The sequence below is a fragment of the Antedon mediterranea genome, chromosome 10 (assembly GCF_964355755.1).
Source record: "Antedon mediterranea chromosome 10, ecAntMedi1.1, whole genome shotgun sequence".
Taxonomy (NCBI): Eukaryota; Metazoa; Echinodermata; class Crinoidea; order Comatulida; family Antedonidae; genus Antedon; species Antedon mediterranea.
In genome coordinates, this window is record NC_092679.1 from 2,555,607 (window position 1) to 2,581,378 (window position 25,772).

Here is a 25,772-nt window from a genome sequence, read left to right on the forward strand (position 1 = left end):
TTAATATGAATGTTGTATTATAAATATTTTTACTTTAGACATAATCAATTTTAAATACATCATTGTTCCAAGGTGAATATATACTATTGATGGTCTGTTGACTTGATATTATTAAGTAAAGCTTAAAACATCGATAATTTATTGTAAAAAATTAAATTACTTTGCATTTGTATCAACTTAATTTATTTAAATAACCTACGGTAACAAAATGTGGTCAATTTGAATAAACATCATTAACTATAAAAAAATTAAATTATTTTGCAATTTCTAAATGCAAGTATCAACTTTAATTTATTAACAGTAACATAAGCGTGGTCATTAAATATGTTGATTATTACAATAAAAATAAAGATTAAACATCATTCATGTAAACAAATTAAATTATTTTGCATTTTCTAAATCAATCATAATTCAAGTTATCAAATTATATTAGCTTAATTTAATGTATGTATGTGTATCCAAATATGGGCGTTTATACTTTAAAAATATATTCTATGTGCTGTACCAATTCAAATGTATGTTTTACTATGAATAACAATTTAAAAAAGTTAAATGTCAAGAACATGGGTTTTACGGATTCCATTGAAAGTGTGTATATATTATTACCAAGCTACGTGACATAGCAAGCGCTCCGCTCACCAGGACGCCGCCCACTTCTGATATTAATTTTAAAATGGAGCCCATCTCCTAGGGACGCACTGTTTAACGGTCTGGCCTGCAGATATGATTTTCTTTATAAAAGTGTTTACATGACATGCTATGGAAAAAATCTCACAATATCAAAACTAAAATAGGAAAAATAAATAAAACAAACTTTGGTAAAGATACTGGTATTAATATCATTTTAATAGCTGGTTAGTGTAAGATGAGGTTCTTGCTTAAAGTGATACCCATGGTGACAAAACAACAAGTGGTTCCCAAAAACAAACTATCACTTCCAAAATCAAAAATTGAAATAACTTTAAAAATACACGAGTCAATGAACTAAGTTTTTTTTCTTGCAAGAAATTAATTCAAATTTTACATAAAGTATTTATTTGCCTTTTATTAGTTATATACTAAAGGTAAGTAAAAGTGATACACACTGTTATACATACTTATTTATTGTGTATTTATTATCATTATTATTATTGTTTGTTATTAATCTGTGTTTAGTATTTATCTGTGTATATTGAACAAATTAAGCAAGCAGATAAACAAATTCACAACAGAGAATAGCAATTCAGCACTATTTTGCTTATCTATGACTAAAAAAAAATTTTTTTTTTTATGTTGTTACTTGGACTTTTTGCCAAATAATTATCGCTTTTTAGCGTTCTTGGCCTCAATTCAGGACTGGCATGTTCAAATAAATGATCACCGAGGGCTAAGCCATCAGGCCTAACAATCTAGAACTAGAGCGGTTTAAACTAGATTAAGACAGATCATGCAACCTAGAAGAAAGTTATAAAAAATAAATAAATAAATAGTTCACCTAATAATGCCTAAGGATTCATTGCATAATGCATGGCCTTTGCTGAAAACCCACTGAAAACAACAAACCTGAAAAAGAGATAAGACTTTCCACATGATTATTCATTTATATTGTCGCCTCAGGCTGATTAATACCCATTTTATATAGGCCTTTCTCACCTTATTGGAGGAGCACAAGTGCCCTCCTGTTGGGCTTGGCCAAGGGTGTTGCTAATAGGCGTGGCCTTGGCGAGTTGTTTTCCTGCCTATGGAGTGCTCATCAGGGGAACAAAAGCTTTGTAAAGTAACCCACCCAGGTTTTAATAGATTCTGGAGTCGTCTAAATTAGTGAACTTTGATAAATTAATCAGATTTTAAGAACACAACTGTACCACATTTGGTGATGAAATAACTTAATCAAATACTATTGCACTCTCCCAACAGCAGACTCCCTGAAAACCAGAAAAACTCCACCAAAACCAGACTTTTTTTTTAGGTCCAAAGGGTTCAAAATTTCTTTTTACCATTAAAAACACATTCAGAAAACAGGAAAATCTCCCAAAACCAGACTTTTCTTCAGGCCCAAAAGATCCCAAATTTCTTTCTACCATTACAAACAAATTCAGAATACCAGACTTTCCAGAAAACCAGACATATTTGGCTAGCTCAAGGTGTCCGGTATTGGGAGAGTTGACTGTACTATAACCTGAGCTGTTGTCTCACCTATAACATTGTTAAAAACTATAATACGATTATCTATCCAAACCAGCGTCAATCATACTTTTAAACAATTATTATATTTGAACTACTACATGACAACCATTATGCCACTAATATCATTCACTGTTTTATATGTTAACTATTAATAAACTAAAGGTTGTAAAGATCAACTCACATTACATATATATGTACAATCTATTGAATAATTAACACATTGCTGTTGATAAGCACAAGATATCTATGTATTGTGTAACTAAAATTGATTATATGTCTCCGTTTCTCTGTAGTGTGTGCTCACATGAAAACGATATTTGATAACCTTTGCTAAAGCTCTGTCTACACTATCAAACTAGTTTGACAAAGTGTGATGTTCCCAATTATGGTTGGTAGTGATATGCCCAAATACGGTTGTGATATGACATCATCATGTCCATATATGAGCACATTATATGTTACATAAAATATGTAGACAGAGCTTAAAGGCCAGGTAAGGGCCAAAAATTTCTATTGATCATATATTCAAATAATTATCGATCTATAGTTTCCCCTATGTTTCATAATTTGATTTCTGTTGTACAAATATTTTATTTATTATATGTACAATTAACAAACAAGATATTATATTTAAAATGTATGCCTGTATCCGAGCTTTAAGACTTATATATTCCCACATTAAATCCAGGCAACAACTGTAAACATATCTCACTTCTGTAGCATACACTCAACTCATTTGAAACACACAATCACCAGGGATATTTTATAGTACTCTATCCATAGCCTTGTAACTACCACAGTGCCACACACTCGGATACCAATCCCACTCATCGATAAGCCCACAACTACCACAGTGCCACAAACTCGGATACCAATCCCACTCATCGATAAGCCCACAATACATACTACATTAAGTCCATCTTCACATCCAACCCACTCATTTCATCTTTAAAAATTACAGCCTAGTAAATTATAATTGACATTCTATTTTTCCATAATAAAAGATTGAACATTATAATTATATTTTTCCAATGTTTGAGTATGAACAACATTGTCTCCTTTACCATATTTAGTTCATATAATATCTTTTCAAGTTCATCAAAGCAATGTGTGAATGCTTGTCTATTCAGAACAAAAAAATGAACGCAATGTGAACAAATGCTATCAACCATGGAAATATTTACAATACAAGAGGATGGCAAATAATAGTCATAATCTTTTATTCATTAATTTATTCGTAGCTCTTTTGTACTGAAAGGTGACGCTATGAAGTGTTAACTGATCCTCAGGGAATATTGTTATAATACATGCGAATTTATGAAATCTTAAAATGATGATTTACTGTCAATCAAGTTGTATAACATTTGGTTCTTAATTAAAGTTATTAGAATGCTACGTAAATAGTATTAGTTACCATAGTGGTAACACAGAGGTACCATAGTGTTAACATAGTAGTACCATAGTGGTAACACAGTGGTACCATAGTGGTAACACAGTGGTACCATAGTGGTAACACAGAGGTACCATAGCAGTAACACAGTGGTACCATAGTGGTAACACAGTGGTACCATAGTGGTAACACAGAGGTACCATAGCGGTAGCACAGTGGTACCATAGTGGTAACACAGTGGTACCATAGTGGTAACACAGTGGTACCATAGTGGTAACACAGAGGTACCATAGTGGTAACACAGAGGTACCATAGAGGTAACACAGAGGTACCATAGCGGTAACACAGAGGTACCATAGTGGTAACACAGAGGTACCATAGAGGTAACACAGAGGTACCATAGCGGTAACACAGTGGTACCGTAGTGGTATGAACAGGTATAAATGGTAATGATGGAAGTAGTATACACAGCATATGTTAGTATTACACATTATGACAGCATAGCTTGAAAAAAGATATACTAAAATGGTTCTAAAAAGTATTAAAATCAAACTACTGTATTACTGTTATTGTTAATACAATTTATGAACAATATTAATTAGCAAATGGGCTAGTTTAAATGAGAGACTTATTTTTACTACTGTAAATGGCTGAAGACTACAAAACAATCATCACAGTTAGTTAGTGAATATCTATACACATCTTCAAAACCAATAAGTATTGTAGTAATGTAAAAACCAATAATTATGAAATTGGGGTAGTTTGCAGTATTTATCACAACACAGATTTGTTTACAATTAAAGATAGTATACTATAATGCTTTGCAGTAATATTTTGGGCCATGTACGGCATACTGTACGGCATACTGTACGGCATACTGTACAAAGAGTCCCAAATAACATGCAACAGATCACTGCAAACTAAGGGGTACCTCAAAAAGTGTAATGAAACACTTCCTGATTGATGGATTTTTTTCGTTTATTAACCTTGATATGATAAAATATTATCTTGGCAAAAGAATATCATAAAAATGTGGCAGCATATGGTACCAATATGTATGTATTTCTGATAACCGAGAAGTCACAGATCAAAACATAATGCATAAATCAATACAGATTTCAATAGGAAGCTTTTGAATTGCAACGACCTATGACCTACGCACTGATGAGACCTAGAAACCACCAAAACTGTGTCAAAGGAAGATTGACGAAGCACGACCTAACGTTCATGCATGCGCACAATGAATTATCATGATTGAACTTGTTGCTAGACATTGATCGTTGCAAAATAAAAGCTCCCTAAAAAGAGTAAAATTACGCATTGGTACGTGTACACAAGTTAAAAGAAAAATTGAGTTTTTTCTACTTACAGATTCAAGGAGTCTTGAGTCGGGATGATTACTATCGGTTGGCGATACTGCTCCGAGACTTTTGCCTAATCCGTCTCGGTCATCTATAACAAGGTCTATCGGCATTTTACCTTTTAAACAGTTTATGTATCTGTGGCAGAAATTGTCGCACAGTTCATGAACCTACAAAAAAAAAAAAATCAGTATGATATCTGAAATTCTTAGAATGATTGCCAACACATATTGAGTAGGTAACATGAGGTAGAATGGTAGCAAGAGGGGTGTCAAAGTGTACAGTAGCAAAAGATTGTTATGTGGTTTTAATATTACTTAGACAACTTTTTTTCAGTTTAAAACTAACATAATCAACACAATATTCAGCATTTTTAAATACACAATGGCCTGATTTCCCATAAAAAATATACAATACAAGCAGGAAAGCATCAAATCTAAAACAACAACTGTTTTCTTACTAAGAGTAAGACTATAACAATACATATTTTTATCAAAAAACTTTAAAAGCCTCATAAAAATACTAAATTTCATTATTTACTGCACATACCACTAAACTATATAGAAAACAATTTAGTACAATATTATAAATATCTATTAGACAAGAAAAAAGCATACCACTGAGGAGGTGTCTATTCCGTTCGATGCCATCAAATAGAATGATGCGACTAACTAACTATCAATTAATTGTCGAAACAACGATCGCGGTATACATAATACATTTTACAATCTTAATTCATTTTAAGCAGTAGAAAATTAACAAGCTTGTCCTCCAATTATTAAGAAGTATATGTAAGTGTTAACATGTTTAGAATGGGAGACAATTGCCAGGCCGTTGAAGTAGTCTTGGTTGTTGATGAAACTGCAGGTGCAGGCATGCTTACCATTTAAACAGTAATTGTTGTTCCTGACAAGGAGGTAATCTGTTGCACAGTGTATAAAAGGGATGTTATTTTACAGTAATTATTCGTAACAAGAAACATTTATTTGGGAAGCTAGTACTTTGACGGACATCGTAGCATCTGAATGTTTTTGACAGCTCGTTTAATTGAAAAGCGTACTTTAATCATTGTTTCCTTCAGTTTCTACGTCGAAGAAAGATAATCCACCAACTAATACAGCGTAATCAAGAAAATAGCCATGTCAGCGTGGATGAGGCGTGCAGAGCCACGAGCTCTTTTTGACTTCCTTGCGGTAATTAAGGGATCTTTAGATTAGGAATAGACCCACGAGATTTCACAACGTAGTAACAACTTAATTATCTCAAGAAAATTCCTTTACTTTCTCAGGAAAATTTGACAGTAAACCTTTAATTGACTCAAAGCATATATCTCTATTAATTTCATATTTTTGAACCCGAGAGAGTTTATAATTTGACTTATTATGAAGTTTGTTCGCTTAAGCACTGAGGGGAAAAATATTAGACGAAGATACTAAACACACTGCGTTGTTTAGTTTGAACACGGCGACTGTTTTTCTTCTTCTTCACACATGTATCTTCTCAATATACGACAAATTCATTACCGTGGTATGTGTAATTGGTCAATTTAAGTTAAATATGAGCAATTAACGATAATAAACATAATTATTTCGCATCATTTATCATCAGTAGTAAGCAAGCTAACCAAGTAAATGCCATATTGCTTTAATATCATCCACAATTGTTAACAATCAATTGGCAAGGAGAAATTAAGATACATTGCTGTAGCTGCACAATCTAGCTTCTAAAGGTAATCGTACACTCATTTCAAATAATGTATGCACAAGTTAATGTGTATGCACACGTGAACTTTGACCTCTGTCACAACCGAGAGTAAACATAACGATAAATGTGTTGCTTGGAATCTAATGTATACTCAATTAACAAGATTCAGAAATGATATGTACCCTATGGAACGCAAAGTGAAAGGTTCACTAAAGATGTTGTATCTTAATGTGAGCGATTGAACATCAGAAAAAATAATAAATTGCGGGGGTAGGACAAATTCACAAATGAACATATTCATTTCTCTTTATTTTACTGTACTGTAGATATTTTGGAAAATACCAAATGAATACAGAAAATTGTATATGGTTTTTAATGTAAATTTAAATTGCATGCTATTTTCAATATTTATTATAATATCTAATCTAAAATATTTTTTAATTTAAAATTTCTGATATTGACAGGTTCAACTGAATGATGATGAATCTCAATGAGTTTCCAATTACTTTTTTTAAATAATACTGTAATGATGAATAAATGTAAAAGATATTACTTATGTATATCGTAGTATAATGTATATTGTCTAGTGTTGAAACACTGACTTTTAACACTGACTTAACACAGATCTAAACACTGACTTGACAAAGACCTAGACACTCGACTTAAGTTAGTGTTTAGTCCACAGACCTAAACATTGACTTAACACCGACTCAAACACTGGTTGACTAAAACACTAACTTAACAAAGACTTACTGTAAACACTGACTCAAATGTTGATTGGCTAAAACACTGATAAAACACCAAGTTAAACACAAACTTAAACACTGACTGAAGAAAGAAACATTTGACTTAAAAACCCGAGTTAAACACTGCCTTAAACACTGACTTAAACACAGAGTTAAACAAAGGACACTAACAAATATTATTCCATTACAAAAGCATTCAAGATTGACATTATCATATTTTTCATCAATGTTGAACATCAAGCTGTCTATCGATGCATATAATTTCACGATTTTCTTAACAACTGTAACTCTAAACTATACCTATTCATTTCGACACAAAACGTTTGTTAAAGAAGTGCGATACTATCCCTACTCCGTCGACACATGATTAGGTCGACACAATACTGAAGCCGAAACACCAGAAGTGATTTGCCTCAAATGAGAAAGTTTAACAGTAACAAGTAATAAACGCATATATTGGTATTAATAACAACAGCAATGTCAATGAAAAGGTGATTTCAAAGGCTTTCCACATAATGGTACTGCACTAATAAACCCATGGCTTTGTGACGACTCTGTATCATGATACGATTTTAATAAAGCATGGCTTTGTGGCCGATGGCGGGTGAAGGCAAAGAGGAAACCAGATCTGCCACTATTAGCAGGACAATCCATGACTTTGTGCATAATTGACTGGAAAACTGTGTAAAATACTCATTGAACCAGACTGAACTTTGCTAGCTTCTAGACAATGCCATGCTTTTTCCACAACACAAGTTAATTTTAAGTATAAGTTTACCTAATGTAATGGAGCGGCGATATTAATCAATCATTTTAACATCAATGTTGAGAATGAATCATTAATATTTATTATTGAACTTTAATCAATGAGAAAGTGCAAGTAAATACTGCAATTTATATTTAGACAAGAATGTTTTTTTCCCTCCAATCTTGGAGTAGGGATTTTATTGGGCTTTAGCAGTTCAGTACAGAACCCTGGTGATACTAGATTTGAACTTGTCACCATGGTGAGTTAGGTAATCTGCGTAAAACACAATAGACATGCATGTTGAAATCCATGCACACAAATGCTATAGGACGTTTAGATGGGCAGTTTACAGTTTTTAATATTGGATGAACCTATTCATATTATTTTAAATGGTGAATGTTAAGTTAAATATTAAACATCATAGCAATTTAAATGTTACTGATATACCTACCTTTTCTAACTCTAACAGATGAAACCTTAGCACTTGAATGGATTGTATCATCTAGAAAAGAGAAAAATAAATAAATAATGAATAATAACAATGATAATTATTAAAATTTTTACATATATTTATAATAATGATCATAATGTACTGTATATAAAGATTAAATTAAATAAACCATATTGAATAATTTTTTTTCTTATATTTGTTTTACTAAATTTTGATATTTGCATACAACATAATTTACAAATAATAATTAAGAAGATTACAATATTCTTAATTCTTCACATTTTTTTTTTCTTACTTGTTTTCATTTTATTAGGTGTTTTTTGTAATTTTATAATAAAGGGACCACCTCAGTGGGTGTCACGAAAGCTCAGACCACGAAAGCTCAGACCCCCTAAGACCTAAGATCACTAAAGCTAAGACCCAACACCTAAGATTACAAATATTTATCTTTCGCACCTGCCTTGTATTTTAACTCCCAACATTTATTCTGAATACCACACCTTAGAATTGGCACTTTCATGAAAAAGAATCACATAAAAAGTAACAAATACATTTTTAAATTGATGATTTTACAGACGTTTTTCTCGCACACAAAATGACTAGCCTACACAGTACAGTAGGCCTACCCCATGGGCCATGTTCAATGTTTTTGTTTCTATGGAACGTCAAAAGAGCAAAAATTATATAGAGGGCTGAAAACTCTGTGGAGTCCATCTACAGTGTGGATGGAACAATGTAAAATTAAAATTGTAATGATAATAGTATAATCATGCAAGTACGAAGAAATAAATACTGGCAAATAAATTTTAACTTAAAAGGTTTTTTGTTTCGTTTTCTTTCTGTTTTTATACTTGTACTATTATTGTTGCTCTTTTGGCGCTCCATAGAAACAAAAACATTGAGCGGGGAGCTCGAGGAGTTACATTACAGTATACAAAGAAACACGCCTGTAAAATCATCAATTTAAAGGATTTATTTATTTGTTATGTGTTTCTCCTTCTGAAAGTACTTATAAGTCCTAATTTTAAAGTGTGGTGTTCAGGATAAAGTTAGTCAACAAATTATTTGGAGTCAAAATACAAGAAAGGCAGGTGCGTAAGAAAAACATCCTCTGAAGCAACACAATGGAGTAAATATATACCAACAAACAACCCGTCAAGTTTGTTTGTTGTAAAGAAAAAATATACATTTACTCAACGGGCGAAAATAATGTGAGTTTATCTATGTTTTGCGGTAGTATTAAATTATATTTATGGTAATAAATGAAACCTACTGTGTTTAAAATTATGTATGGATAAACAAGTATTGTTTTTAAGCTGTAGTATATCTTAGTATTTGTAATCTTAGGTGTTGGGTCTTAGCTTTCGTGATCTTAGGTCTTAGGGGGTCTGAGCTTTCGTGGTCTGAGCTTTCGTGACACCCCCACCTCAGTGGCAGGAGAGGTCACTCTTAAAAAGTGATGAAATAAAAAAAAAAATATAATTGTGACCCTTTTGCAGACAAGTGTGATGGAACAAGAATAGAGACAAATTTACACCGCACAGTTTGCGTATAAGTATGCGCTCACAATAAATCACACTTACAACACACACAGTAATAAGCTTTCACTCGCTCAACAATTCATTATTTTATGCCGTCTTTAAAAACGCTAACACGAATAAAGATTAGACATGGAGAATATTCACAAAGAAATTAAAAATAAGTATGCCTAGAGGCCACATGGATACTGATATATGCACTTGGTATATGAATGAGACAGATTACTAAAACTGGGTGTATTACTAAGTCCTGGATTTATTGTTGCAATGGATAAGCCTATGGTACCCCATGAACCGGAACCATAAAAAAAAAAATTACATTCCAGATAATATGTATTTTGAATTATAACAAAACTCAGAAATACAGTGTTAATTTTAAATGCTTACTACATCTTTCATACTACTAATTAGTAAAAACATTTTCCTCTGGTTTCGATTAGTATATTGATAATAATAATATGTAATTACTATATATCTACTGCTGTTTTTATTATGAATGTTTTCAGCTTTTGTGGTAGTTATAATTTTTATAAATATAATGTAAAATTTTATTTAAAAAATTAATATCTAAATCTAATTAACAAAACAAAAAATAATATCTTGGATTTATCAGGCACTTGTGAAACCTCTACGCGTAGTATATATTATTTAATTACCCCAGTCATTGGATCAAACATGTATGGAAACAAACTCCCATAACTATTGCAGCAGCTACTGTAGTAATCTGTGTAGATAATGTGGACACTGTAATTGTTGGAACAGTACAATACTATTATAAGGCCTGAGCTCAGTTACTGGACACCGGAAAGGATTTGAACCTACTAAACCTTGTACAAGGTTCAACGCACAGACCGTGACTACCACCACTAGTTGCCAATTGATTTTAATGCGATCAGTAAGTTGTACAGTCGATTAGGATTATCGTGAAATCATAGATGAAATAGGGAAACTTGAGATGTAATAGGCCAGGCCAGAATGAGTTGAGAGAATGTGTTTACTTTTTAATCTACTCAGATACATGGAACATCGCAAGCCTACTTAGTGGCTAGCCTACAGCTATTGTTTGTAACATAAACAACTGAGTGTTTATATCTTTCTGCTTCTTTTGTGATGGTGTATAGACGTTGTTTACACTAGGTTTGTCAGAGCTATTGATAGTAGCAAGTTGATTAAAGGCATGGAGGTACTGAAAACAAATATATTGTGTGATTTCACTTGTTCTATTTGTATACTCTATAAACATTGCCAAAGATCGATTATTTATGAAAACACTGTAAGTTAACCTACTTCTGTAGATATAAGAAAGTCACAACAATCAAATAAAAAGAAAATTAAAAAATCAGTGTCTGAAAAAATTCTACAAATTATGGAATTAAATATTGGAAAAAATTACTCCTCTCTAAATTTAAATTCACTCAATATTTTGTTTAACTGTTAAATTAACCTAAGCATTACAAAATTATATCTACTATATTAAATAAATTAAAAGGAGAGGGGAAGGGTGGTTTAGTACTCTGGTACTGTAGGGTAAGCTATGTCTACACTATTAGTCACTACTAGTTTGATAAAAAAGTGTGATGTGCCCAAATATGGTAGTGATATTCCTAAATATGGTTCATACTGGCACATCACATAATGTTTGATAGTGTAGACAGAGCTTTACAGTTTGATCTAGGTTCACTGTTTATTGTAATATTTCCTCCATGGTTCATGTTTTTCTTTTTTTCCTCTATCACTTTTTGTTTGTTTTGTGTACTGTACAGTACATATCTTATCTTTTATGTATCCAAATAAATAATTGTATATTGTTCATTACTTAAAAATGTATGTCATATTCACAAAGCAAAAAGTATTTTGGTTTATCCACGTATTTTGAAAGCGCTAAATGTTGACGTCGTTTCTTACGGAATAATTATATGGTAATTGTATTTTTCTGTCCATTACATATCGATTCTAAACACGAGGTTTTTGACATTCGGATATCCTGCAGAATGCGTTACAAGATGACATTTACAAAATTAAAATAAAATTTTGAAATGATTATTATTACTTACCAAGCTGTCGAGTTCTTCGTTGCTTGAAAAATATTGCTTATCTCCCCGAGCCTAAGAAAAAAAGACCCCCAAAAATAGATCGTTAATAAGCTTATCATCAGTAAACTGTTAAATGTGACAATCCAACCATTTATGTAAGTATATACTCAATGTTAGCAGTTAACAAATGTTATAGCATGTTGATGGCATGCTTTTCAAAAGTGAAATGAGTAACGCGCCATAATATTGTCAAAAATTAATACTGTATATATATATATCAAAATTATGCTAGAATCAAAAGATGAATGACATTCTTTTGGTTCCAGCAGGAATAATATCGTAAATAATAGATGTAGTATAATTTCTCATCTCCCTAACCCTACCCCACAGAAGAAAACTTCACAAAAATTACAATGCTTTAGTCCTAAAATAAGGCCCCATAAAAAAATTATTATTTTATCACGCTATCCCCAGTTCAAAACTGATGAGGAAGGGAGGTTTTTTTGTTTTTTTTTAAATTCCTACCCCAGTGTTTTGCTGGTCAGTCTTGCCAATTTCTAAAAATAGAAATGTCACTAAAAGACTGTCTACTGCCGCTTTTTATTGAGTTCTAAGATTTATTATGTCGACGGCCTACAATTTGTGTATATACTGTATATATATTTTTTAGTATCTTCACCCAGATACAATGTGACCCATTTATAAAAATTAACAAACAAATTCTAATAATTTTTCTGCGGTAATAATAAATAATTTCTTGCAATGCTACAGACGTGTTGCCTGTGGCCTAATTTGGCCATTACAGCAAGAGTGCGTTACTCTCACATGCAAGGTTACGCAAACGGTCTTTGTTCTTCAAATTGGTCCTGGGTCTCCAAAGATTCTTATCATCATTAAAATTATGACCTAAAGTATTATAGAATTTATTCATTAAGCTATACAAACAGATACAGGAAGTTCTTTGTCTATAATTGGGTACTTATTAAGGATTTTAAAAGATATAAATACATACTATGGATTTAGCAGTAAAGAGGATTTTAATAACCTATTATTAGTTGTTCAAGTTACAGAACAACATCTAGTTGTTGAAATTACAGAACAACATCTAATGTACAACAGAACAACATTTAAATGTAGTTAAAAAACATGGAATAATTTAATTAACCAATTTAAATAATAGCAAATCAATTCATCATTCACCGATTTTTAAATTGTAATTATTGAATAATTGTATTTCCAGAAACAAACAACATTTACAATTTTACTTATTTAATAAAACTTAAGTTTAAAAAAGTATTTCAATTCAATTCATTTTTTAATTCGGAAATTCACATGGTCGTTACAAAGAGAACAAAAATGTTAGTTAAAACGAATAAGTATAGATATATTATATATATTTTACTACTGTATATCACAAACTGAATGCCATTCCAAGTTAAACTAAATTTACTTGGAATGTATTAATTGTACCTAAACAGAACAACATCTAAATGTAGTTAAAAAAACAAATTAATTAATTAACAATTAAATAATAGCAAATGAATTTGACATCAGTTGCTTTTTAAATTGTAATGTAATTGTAATTATTAAATAATAATTGTGCATGCATAGAGTCTACCTCTATTTTTATACCTAGACGAACATCTAAATGTAGTTAAAAAACAAATAATTTTATTAACCAATTGGATTAATATAATAGCAAATCAATAACTCTAATTTTAAATTGTAATTATTGAATAATATTAAGTGTGCCTACATAGAGTCTACAGTATCTGTATTTTTAATTAATCTATTCTCTATTTCTATTTTTAATTCATCTATTATTCCCAAATGATTGAATTTCTTCAAGAATTAATTTAGTAAAGGATGAAGCCTTTATTGACATTTCAATTGAGTTTTAATTAAATAGATAATTTTGTTAGAATAGATAATTAGTGATGGATTGTATTAATTAGAATTTGTTTGAGATTGTGAACAACTTAACTTGACAATGCCATTGTTAATTGACCTATAAAGGGTATATTATCACATCTCAAGTGCTACTAAGTATGTACTGTAATATAAAGTTATTAAGGGCATAATTTACAGTGGTACTACAAACTGTATATAGCCACAATACTGAAAACCTATTTTTTCCTGGATACTACAGTAGTAGCTGTATCACAATTTTCGCTATCTAAAAATACCAGAGCTACGTAGTACAGTATGCAAAAACAATATTTCTAGTTTTATGATAATTGTTTTTTTAAAATAATTTTTGTATTTTTTTTTATGGATAATGACTGTGTGTAAAAATATAAATTCTTGTATTCTTTACTATAGATAGACATTAATAAATGTTGTTGTTAAGGTGTTTCCTAGTAAAAATGCTTGACACTGTATGTTGCTATATATACTGCTTTAAGTTTTTATACACCTGGGTGAATAAACAAAAAGAAGCATTTACCTGTACTTGTTTCGCAAAGACCTGAATATCTTCGTTGAAAGATTCTGATGAACATACGTCCGCTCCCGTGACCCCTGGTTCACGCGGCGTACATGTTGCTAACTCGCATTTTTCAAATATCAACGCTAACAATGGAAATAGGGGGTGACTGAAAAACAAAATTTAAAAAAAATTATATATTTATAACATATTTAATGATGTAAATAAATAAGAAATTTTCATTTCCATAAAAATAAGTAATTTGAATCGAAATAATCAATAGAATAAAAAATGTAATTATATTTTCATATCAATAAAGGCAGTTTTTCCACAATATTTGAATAAAATTGGATGAATAAAAGTAAGATTATTAATGATTTATGGCATTTTATGAGACAAATGGTTACTGCCCTACGGAAATGTGCATTTATAGCCAATTTACGACAAACACAAATTTTACAATTTAATTTAATTTTTACTATAACACTCGTTTGGCCTGTTCAGTAATAAATTACACAATTCTCCACCGGTTTAAACAAGCCATCGTTAATATAAAAAAAAAACCTGTTTCTATCTTGAAATCAGAATTAAAAGCTGGTAAAAAAGATATATAAATGAAAAATATGCCAGGTCGGCTGACTGTGTGCAATAAATAATGACTTTTACATTGAAGTCGTTCGAACCAGTTCCCTTCGACCTGTTTCCATTTCAATACATAATGCATTAATTCCATAAATTTCACTGGACAGTGTTAAAAAAAGCTAAATAAATTATATGACTCTCTCTACTAGTAAATGATAATTTTATATAATAATGATATCAATATTATCATAACAATGTTTTCTAGGAGTTTTTGCATTTTGAAGTTGCTTTTAAAGCTCTGCCTAACACTATCAAACTGTATGTGATTGTGAGGAAACAATTTTCCCATATATTATATGGACATGATGACATCATATCACTACCATATTTGGACACATCACACCTTTTTTGTCATCTAGTTTATAGAGTAGACAATTCAGTTCCACCAGCCACTATTATACTGTTATTTTAAGTCAAATCAAGTCAGAATTTAAAGTCCCAAAGCATACCAATATTTTTTTATTTATTATTAATAATAATATTTAATGTCAAATTTATTCGGAAATGAAAAGGGTGTCTGTTTAGGAAAGTTGACAGATAAAGGAAAAACCATTATATTTCAAGTATATACCGGTAAGTACGTACTACATAAAGCAGTGTAATACTTAAGTATGTGATCTTACAGTATATGATTTATTATATAAAAATAGATAATTATACAGTACATGTTGTTATTAGTTCAGAAAAAGAATAGTAGAATTAGAACACATTGAAGGGCATCTTAAACATCATAATGATAGTCCTCCCACAGCATATAAATTGAAGGTCTAACTAACATTGAAAAATTGAAAATTGAGAGTAAATTAACAACAAAAGGTCACAGAAGTTCACCTACAAACTGTAACTGATGAATTTAAAAATGTTGGTGGTGCCATAAATGCTACGCGCGTTTACAGAAGACGAATATGAGGTCATCCGAGGTCATATCAGAATGACACACTTCCGCATGTTGTTAAGCTGAGTAATCAGAAAGTTTTTAAACTATACTTTTCTGATAGATATTACGTTTTTTACGTTTTTAACAAACTTAAAAACAAAAATCGAAAATAAGACAAAAATTGACTGTAGTGTAAATAATCTATTGATGTACTTTACAGCATTATGGGCACAGATCTAAATTCATAAAATAAATTTTTTTTTATTTACAAGAGGGTTAAATTATTGTAACCATACACACCCAAGAGTGTGCTAATGTTGTATATTGAAAACACATACAGTAGTAATACATACAACATATTGTTGTCTTGTAATTAGTCAATGATTGTAATTAGTCAAAAAACAAACATAAATGTTAATGATTTCCTGTTACTGAAGTTTTAGAAAAGGCAGACTTCACTACTACAGTACCTGCACTGCCAGCAAATATGATATAAAATTACCTTCACAAATATATGAGCATTACTACAGTATATGTTAGTACACAGTACACAGTTAGTATGGACAGTATACATTTTCAGTACTTGAAAAAGTTATACTACAGTGTATGTTAGAAATTAATTAATTAATTAATGGACCAAATTCAGTACTATCAATAATACTTCAGGAGGTCGTGGATACAGGGTACACCCAATTTATTTTCCATGCACCTATGTTAACATAGTATACATTACAGTGATCACTTTTTTGGCTTCTAGGCCTGATATTTTCAAAGTATAATGTGCAATTTATGAAGACTTTATTTTTCAAATTTTTCTAAGGTCAGCCCAAGGAAGGGGTTGGCAGTATTTACAATTCCTCAATCACCTCCCCTCCCCAGACAGCAACCAGCCTACACCTCTGATACTGCTAGGAAAATAAAATACATTAGCTGTCTGTCTTTTAAACCCATTACCAGTGAACTCTGAATATATCTCTATTTATTATCAATACTATCTATAGCAATAGCAATATAATGATATTTGTTATAAAACAGATGTTTCTATTATTTTAACATTTTAACTATCAGCAATTTTAACATCATTATCAATACCTCGAGCAACATTATAGAAAAATTCATATTTGGTATCGTTTTATTATAAATTTAAGTTTGCTATATAGTACTATGTTAATGTGCTCACAAAGCATCTCACCGGCTAAAAGAATTTTAGTGTCACATCATTTTAAAATCCTAAGCTGATATATTTCATGAGAGCAATAAACCTTGAAGATTAGTAGCTTTAGAAAATGTTTCCAAAGAGAAAAAGTTGAGAGAAAACATCAAAACATGAAGAATCCATTTCTATTCTATAATAAAGATACTACTGAACAGTAAAATACATTTATATTGCTATATACTTTTTTACATTCACACAATTTGGATATCATCCCAAATTGCTATCATGATGTTCAGCTTTTATTAAACATAAACTTTTACAACTATATAAAAAATATCAGCCAATAAACTTACTGGTACTACAACCACGGAAGAGAAAAACTACATAACATATTCTAATTTTAGTCTGTTAAATCCAAGAAGTGGCTAAAGTTATATGTATTTTAAAATAAAATTAAGGATTATTTTAGCAAGCAAATATCTTTGAAGGATTATCTATAGCAATAAAAAATATCAATATTTTGTTTTCTTTAAAAGGGCAGTTTTAAACAGTACAGTAAACCAATTGTAAAACCTATCAATTTTAAAACCTCTAGCATTCTAATAATAGTACAGTACAGTAGCTTGGCACAATATCTGCAAGCCATTAAAAGACTCCACCACAAAAGTGTTGGCACTCAGCCTTTCCTTTACAGGTACACCCATGTCAAACACATATGGTAGGCCTACCTACAGGACAGTACCTTTTAGAACCTATTTAAACTTTGGAAAAACAATTAGAGCTTTTAGAATCCCTTTTTGTATCTTTCTGGCCTTCTATATTTCTATTTTTGCATGTACAGTAGTGTCCAGTAAGTTTATTAGTTTATTATCAATGTCATAAACATTCATTGCAAAAGTCTATTCCTCCTACAGTATGTATAAAATATCAAGTAGCACTATTCCTCCTCCTATACTATCTATTAACATTCAGTAAGTGGTATTCTTATTATTGCAGAGTAGACACAATTAAGCCGCATTAAGGTGCCCAATTCCTCCTCAAGGAAGTTCTTGGCAGTCAAATTTACCCATTGAAGTGCTATTGGATTATATAGGCTACCACATATAGTGCTTACAAACAATTAAACAAAAACAGCCCATACTAAAAACAAAGATTTTGAGGCTTCAGATATTTTGGACCAGCGTAAAGCTATCCGATGGGAAAATATACTGCTGTAACAATTTCTAGGTATATTGGACATTTAATTGATAAATAAACTGGTTTGATTCGATCGACAGCTTCCATTTTCCGGTTAAAGCTAACAGTCTGCTTACTCAGGGGGTATTAAAACCTATCGCATTACCAATTCTAGGCTTGACTTCTAGGATTTGTTTACATTAAACAGAGAACACAGTGTGGACCTACAGTATATAATCAGGCTCTGGATTTTATACATAAAACGATATTCTAATATAATTTAATACATTTTAATATTATTCATTTGCTTTAAAATTTAAATTGTTTGAGTTAATAATGATAATATAATACAGTAATAGTACTTACTCAATATTGAATGATAACATAATGATACAATGATATATGATTGCATAAGACTAGAGACAACTTTAAAATTGATATTATTAGAAAGATTAATGATAATCACAAATTGTATACTAAATACCAAATATATTCTTTAATTGTTTTTGCATTTGCCCTAGGCCAATGAACATACAGACAATATCATACATGCACAATTTTTATATTTTTACTTCCTCGCCTTGTCTCATAGTTATACTGCCTAATATTATCAACAAAAACATAAAGCTATGTCTACACTATCAAAATGTCATGTGCCCATATATGGACATGTCATATCACTATCATATTTGGGCATATCACTACCATACTTGGCCACATCACACTTTTTGACCAACTAGTTTAAAAGTATAAGACAGAGCTTAATTAACGCACATAATCTGCTAACAGACAGGTTTTAAAAAATAAACTCCAAATTCTAAAAATAAAAAAAAAATCTGTATTGTAATGATTTTATCAGGTTGATTTACAGTAATTTTAATAATGATAATATGGACTAGTAATCACTTAATATGCCAATATTATTAACTACATAACCCACTGGAATAGTCCTCTATTAACACATTATTAATTATATATTAATAATAATTTATTTTACATCTCCCTGATTAACAAGACGCAATATTATCATTTTTATCAAAATTTCAAACACGCTTATAATACCATCTGTCATACGATACGACATAGACATCTTGAATTATTTTTAATTTTATTTAGACAGGAATAATTAAGATTGATTGGCAAGGCCCCAAGGCAGATAAACTGTTAGTATTAGATTTAATTGTTTAATAATTTTGCCTTTCAAAAGATGATGGATATTATATTATCATCGTAGATAGTGATGCGCATTTGAAACTCAGTTTTCATACAATACATTATTATTATTACGATTTACTAAAGTATAGTGTAGTACCTTACTGTATACACTGGGTCACACCTCAAAACAATAACAATTTGGTGGGGAAAATTAAATTAAATACAAGGGGGGGGGGGGAGGTTGCTCATCCTTAGAATATAATTAAACATCTTCCTAAAGAAGTAATAGATCTTCCCTGAATAGGTAAATTAGAAGATAACCTTTCCGTTCTATTTTAACATTAAATAACATAGTAGGCAGATATAAAGTGGCTAGATTCCCCCTCCCACACCTCCAATTTAAAAAAAAGTACTGCAAAAGATACAGGTAGGCTATTGAGGTTGGTTTAAATCACATTATTTTAGAGTATGTAGGCCTCTCCCCCCCCCCCTACCCCCTTTTAGTAATAAACATAACAGCCATGGAGGATACATAACATTTACACAGAAAGTGGTATGTACCTACCTAAAATACTGTAGTAGTAACTAGTATAAATAAGCACAATTTAAAAACCTACACACATCATATCCTATCTAGATTATAAATAATTATATCCATAATTCTAATTTATTTTACCACCTAGCATTTATAAAATATTATTATAACTGATCAGAGTTGATTAATATGAAATTTAAAATGTATGTATCAATGTCATCGTTATAACGTCATCACAGCGACAAGAATGTCACAGGAGGTGGCGGGTCAGTCTCACATCATTTATAAACACACGGCTGATTATTTATTAATGATTGTTATTATTAAAATGCTGTAGACTATACTTTATATTACATAATCATAATAATGAATATTGCAAAGTAGAATTCATATTAAAAAAAGAGACATTAACATTACATATGGTTGGTGACAATGAATAAATTAAAATTTCATATAAAAAGATTCGTTATTAATGATGGCATTAAAAAGTTTTAATATATTATATTGTACTAACTGTATATTAAAATGTATTTATTTATCATTTAATTAAAATTTGAAAATGAAATCACAAAATTATAATCTAATATAAACACAATAAAGTTCAAACTGTATGATGATATATTTTACGCCAAAAAAAATTAAGGAAACACATAATAAATGCTCTTTAAATCACTTAAATTATTAAAATATGTGTTTATTTATGGTTATACTGTAAGCCTAAGTTTGTACAGTATTTTCTAGTCCATTGACATTTTGAAATCTCCAAGTTATGCAAGGTAGTTATAAAAGCCTGTCTTTGCACAGCTAGGCCTATAGGTTTCACTATGTCAACACATGGCCTGGCAACAAACACAGCAGTGTGTATACAACACAATACTTAACACGCCTTATAATAGATCTAAACATATATTGGAATCAGTTATATTTATTTAATCTTTCTTTACAATCTTTTCTTTATTCATGTCAGACAAAATAATATATTTGATAAAATTGTAAATTTCTTTTGATGAAATAAAAGTATTAAGATTGCCATTTCTCTGTAATAGCATGATAATTTAGCTGTTGAGTATTTGTATGCTATTTCATATCTTATTAAAAGATCTGGATATTTATGTTAACTTAGTATTAGGATTGACTGTTAATCATAGCTATTTTCCTTCATTTTCCTTTTGATTTGTCAATGCCTTTTACATGATCAATTTATACCAATGTTTTCAATGGAAAGGACCCCATAAAAAAGAAGGTTCAGTGATAATGATTCTTACAATACTTAAAGCAATAGATGTATATTGATTTTAAAATAGAGTTTATTTTTATTTAGGTGTTAGTTTAATACTATTGTTTATTATTGCTAGTCTATTGTATTGTATTGTATTTCTCACCTATTTTGTTTGAGATAAATCTTTAATTGTGCTTCTACCTTTAGTAATTATACCATTTAAAACAAAGTAATTAGATAATGTCACATTTTGCCTTTCATATATCAATATCTTAATAGTTAATTGTGAGAAAATAGTTTCATGGTGTATTAATATTTGTCTACAGTCTTGTACTATTTTAGCAGTAAATATCCAGTGGTAGTATGATATTCCATGGAACGTCCATGGATATTTTAAGAAAGTATCAGTTTTTAATATTACAGAATATAAATCTTATCTTCAAAATATCTTAAAATAAATTCAATGCATCTATTTCTGAAGATGACAAAATGTTTTAAAATATTGGATCCTTACTTTATTATCTTATTACTTGGAATATGTTTTTTTATATATGTGTCACAATTATCAATATAGAAAATCTTCATTTATCAAGATATGAATATTCTTCTTATCATATATATTATTAAATTTGATATTAAACATATTTTTAACTGTTTACATTGAGAGATTGTCTTAAGCACAGCATGAACACTGTATATATACTGTATATGTACTGCAACATGAGCATCGGTTTGAAAGCGTCGCTAGCTATACCATAACTAAATTAAGATGGCTATCTCTAATACTAATATACAGATATAGTCAAGATTAAAACTATATGACATAATATATTAAATGGAAGTGAAATTAATTTTATAAGGTAATGACTACTTTCAAATATAATTTATAATATACAAATACTAATAAGTAATAGAGATATTATATGAAAATATATTTAAATATTATTTTAATTTTTTGACATTAAATAAATTCTTTTGCTATTCTAAGTTCCACAAAATTAAGGTGTTTATTTTACAAGTTGGTTTATAAAATGCTTTATTGATCACTGTTTAAATTGTCTTTAATAATATAAACAATAATTCAAATACACATTTATATTATACATTTTATGTTCAATATATTTGTTTTTTTATTCCTGTTTTTGCTCATTAATAATACCTATTTATAAACAAACTTGATGTATATTAAATAAATTAATATTCTGGTAGAAACTCTAGAAAATAACTTAAGTATTTACTCACCCATAAATTGCATCTTTATCTCGTTTCTGAATATCACTAACTCCACTTGAAACAGGGTTGATCATACTACTTGGGTGTGTTGGTGGGTAAAATTGTGAGGGTACAACTGGGGTATGATGACTGTTGAATTGATGGTGTACGGGCTGGCCGTAGCCCGCTGTGTAGTGTGGTCTCGGTGTATCGTACATAGCACTGGATGTTGTATCCATACTGCCATAGTGTGGGGGAATCGGGTCTTCGTACTAAGAAAAAACAAAATACCTTACCGTATTATTTGAAGAAAATACTGCTTGCAGATAATACAATTAATTTTCCGTAATAAATAATCATTAAAGCGTAGAGTCGCAGAAGAGAAATGCCTACAAAAGATCGCTTCTTACCACCATACTTAAATGCGTTAGCCCGGCTGCCAAGTAGATTTCCAAAGATATGACGAGCTGAGAACCGCTAGGCCAGTCGTGCGCCAAGAGTACACAAGTATTAAATCGAGGATCAGAAAGTCAACGGCAACCGCATGTAGCAACTCAACTTACCCTTTGAGCCATCAGGCTTGGCATTCACTTATAAAAATCGTTGTTGGTTTCAATCATGTAAAAGCGTACGTCTTTTGTTAACCAACTATTACACAGGCTCGAGACGGTTCACAGCCGTTCGTATGTCATGCGTTTTCTGACAATTCGTCAACAGACCCGCGTATAACGAACTGTCGGCGCTTGCGGCAGCCTGCCACTTCAAACGTCAATCAACCACGGTTACCATGGAGAATCTGATAGATGAGTTGTCACTGCTAAAATGTCAACTTTCGACTGGCTTATAATTTTCAATATCGTAACAAGCTTTTCGGTGATTTTCGTAATAATTAGTCTACATTGGCGTTTATCATTGGTCGTCTGGTTGTGGCTCTTTGATTCGATCTGATTGGTGTAGCTCTACTCAAATAAACGTTTCGTTGGTTTCTTTGTTATTATTTCATCTTTAGTTTCACAATAATACGGAGATATTAATCAAATTATTTAACTCTTTTGATCAAATATAAGATAGCTATTCTAGCTTACTTTGCAATATTCTATATAGAAATATTGATAACATTTGCGCGCCCTTACTTTTTTCGTTAAATACAAGCAAACTAAAAAACCATGTGATATAAAAACCAGAAAAAAAATGTATATTTTTAATTTCTATAGCCTACACCTACGTTAAAACAAATTTTTTTTCAGAGACCAAGAAAAAAAGGAAGATGTGACAGTCTGTGAATGATAAAATTGTATATAGCTGAACTGCAATTATATCGGAAATATTTTAAGTCACCTTCATAGTAAAAAATAAAAATCCGTAAATATTTAATGGTGGCGATAGACAGCTACATAATCACAGTTGCAGCTCTCTACATTATTTTCGTATGTTTAATTCGTTTTTTGCTGGTAATTGGCTAAAAACAGCATTATCGATGTCTTATTTCGGACTCCTCTCCCGCGAGTCGTGTGGTTGTACCCTTGTGACTCACTCCCCTGCCTGCTCAACTCACTTTCCCGCCTCTCACCACCGTCGTCGATTGATGCCATCGGCGCCGTAATCGCTGTTTTCTTTCTTAATTTATCGATTAATTAACTAATTCTTTGGATTGTATTAATAATTAAAGCTCTGCCAGGTTTTCAATCAATAATCAAAACAGTATTAACATGTTGGCTAACGTTTTATATACAAAATGAAACGCTTACGACAATATATCGACACCCACCTCTCCTTCCCTTCGCATTATTCTTCCAGTGCGGCTCTTTTAACAGTGGGGTGAGATTAATCTCTTTAAAAAAAAAATAGGGGGTTAGGCCTACACAAATGAGAAGCACAGCCACTTCATAGCGAATGAGTGAAGAAAAGCTCTGAGGAGAGGATGAGGTGGAATTCATTGCATCCCCCCCACACTAACTGTAGGGTCAATCAAACATGAATAGGGCCCGGGTGCGTTCATAACTCAATAATCCACAGGATGGCTGCGTGCGTGCCGCCCGTCGCCATTTCGTACATTTGATATTTATCGTAGCGTCTAGTTTTTAATCAAATTCTCGTTTACTCTGTAAACATCAAGGCGGAGTTGTTTACTTTACTATCAGTATAGATCATAACATCACAGAAGATTGCTGTTTGATTTGCTGTTCTGATGAGACACGCAATCTGATAAGGATATCAGATTCGAACGTCGTAAAATCTTTTGTTAATGTTTACATCTTATTTTAACTAAATATAAAGGAAATTGTTATGATCTTTGTGAGTGTTGAATTCTAGATCTTAATAATTTAAATAAATACCGTATTATATGGATATATATGGATGTTAGTTAGTGTTCATATTATATAGGAAAATATATACCAGTTTATAAATGCGTTTAGTACTATGTTACGGAACGCAAAATTGACCGTCAGACACAAAATTGACACGGACACGCACGTTCAAAAACGTTTGTGATAACATTGATGAATGGGTATAAAATAGGACAACTTAGGCTACTTATACTATTCTCCATACATGTATATTGTTTTTAAGTTCGGGTTATACCTTTTATTTGTCAAATTACCACACAAGCAGAACAAAATGAAAGTTCATCCGATCTAATACTTTAAAGCATAGATTTTAGAAAGTGAAAGTGCAGAGTAAAAAGAAATAGAAATTCTATCTTGGGTTTCGAGCCACCGAGCATTGAACCCAGGCACAGAAAACAGCGCGTACACATACAAGTAAGCCGCGCGTACAATACATGATATTGTTCGTACACTACAGGAAGACGTGCGTACACAACCTGAGAAGCCGCGCGTACACTATAGTAAACCACGCGTACACAGTGTAACCACGCGTGTATCTTGTCAGCGAAGACCCGCACTGACGCGTGCGTTCAACTGACGATAATAACAGTACGCGCGCGTCAACATTATGTATCTGCGCGGTAGCACTAGCAATTTTTTACATTTCATTGAACCCAGTCCAATAAAAACAGTAAGTTACGCGTAAACCTTTGCATTTCATTTCCCGACTGCAAAGTTGCGGAAATTTATACCCACTGGTCACCCCTTCCGACAATTCAACAAAGCTACAAGGAGCATACACATGGGAATTGAAATAGATCGTTGGACAAACCCTGGGGGACTTGTCAAGCTCATTCGACTGACCCCGGGGGGATTCGTCAAAGTATCTAGACCCACCCTTGGGATTTTTA

At 31.2% G+C, this 25,772-nt stretch overlaps 1 protein-coding gene across 5 annotated transcripts in view; it reads right to left on the minus strand.

The window, feature by feature from the left end:
• LOC140061176 (homeobox protein Meis1-like) overlaps positions 1–23,343 on the minus strand; it is an 82,059-nt gene extending 58,716 nt beyond the window's left edge. For 4 of the 5 annotated variants that reach the window (XM_072107663.1, XM_072107661.1, XM_072107660.1 and 1 more), the window contains exons 1-6: positions 23,098–23,343; positions 22,565–22,806; positions 14,584–14,731; positions 12,159–12,209; positions 8,567–8,617; positions 4,926–5,087 (exon numbers count right to left, since the gene is read on the minus strand). In XM_072107663.1, the coding sequence (XP_071963764.1) occupies positions 4,926–5,087; positions 8,567–8,617; positions 12,159–12,209; positions 14,584–14,731; positions 22,565–22,806; positions 23,098–23,121 (678 nt within the window). In that variant the 5' untranslated portion in view covers positions 23,122–23,343. Of the gene's footprint in view, positions 1–4,925; positions 5,088–8,566; positions 8,618–12,158; positions 12,210–14,583; positions 14,732–22,564; positions 22,807–22,944 lie in introns of all 5 variants that reach the window. The other variant, XM_072107662.1, reaches the window with a different exon arrangement.
• Positions 23,344–25,772: the final 2,429 nt, after the last annotated feature.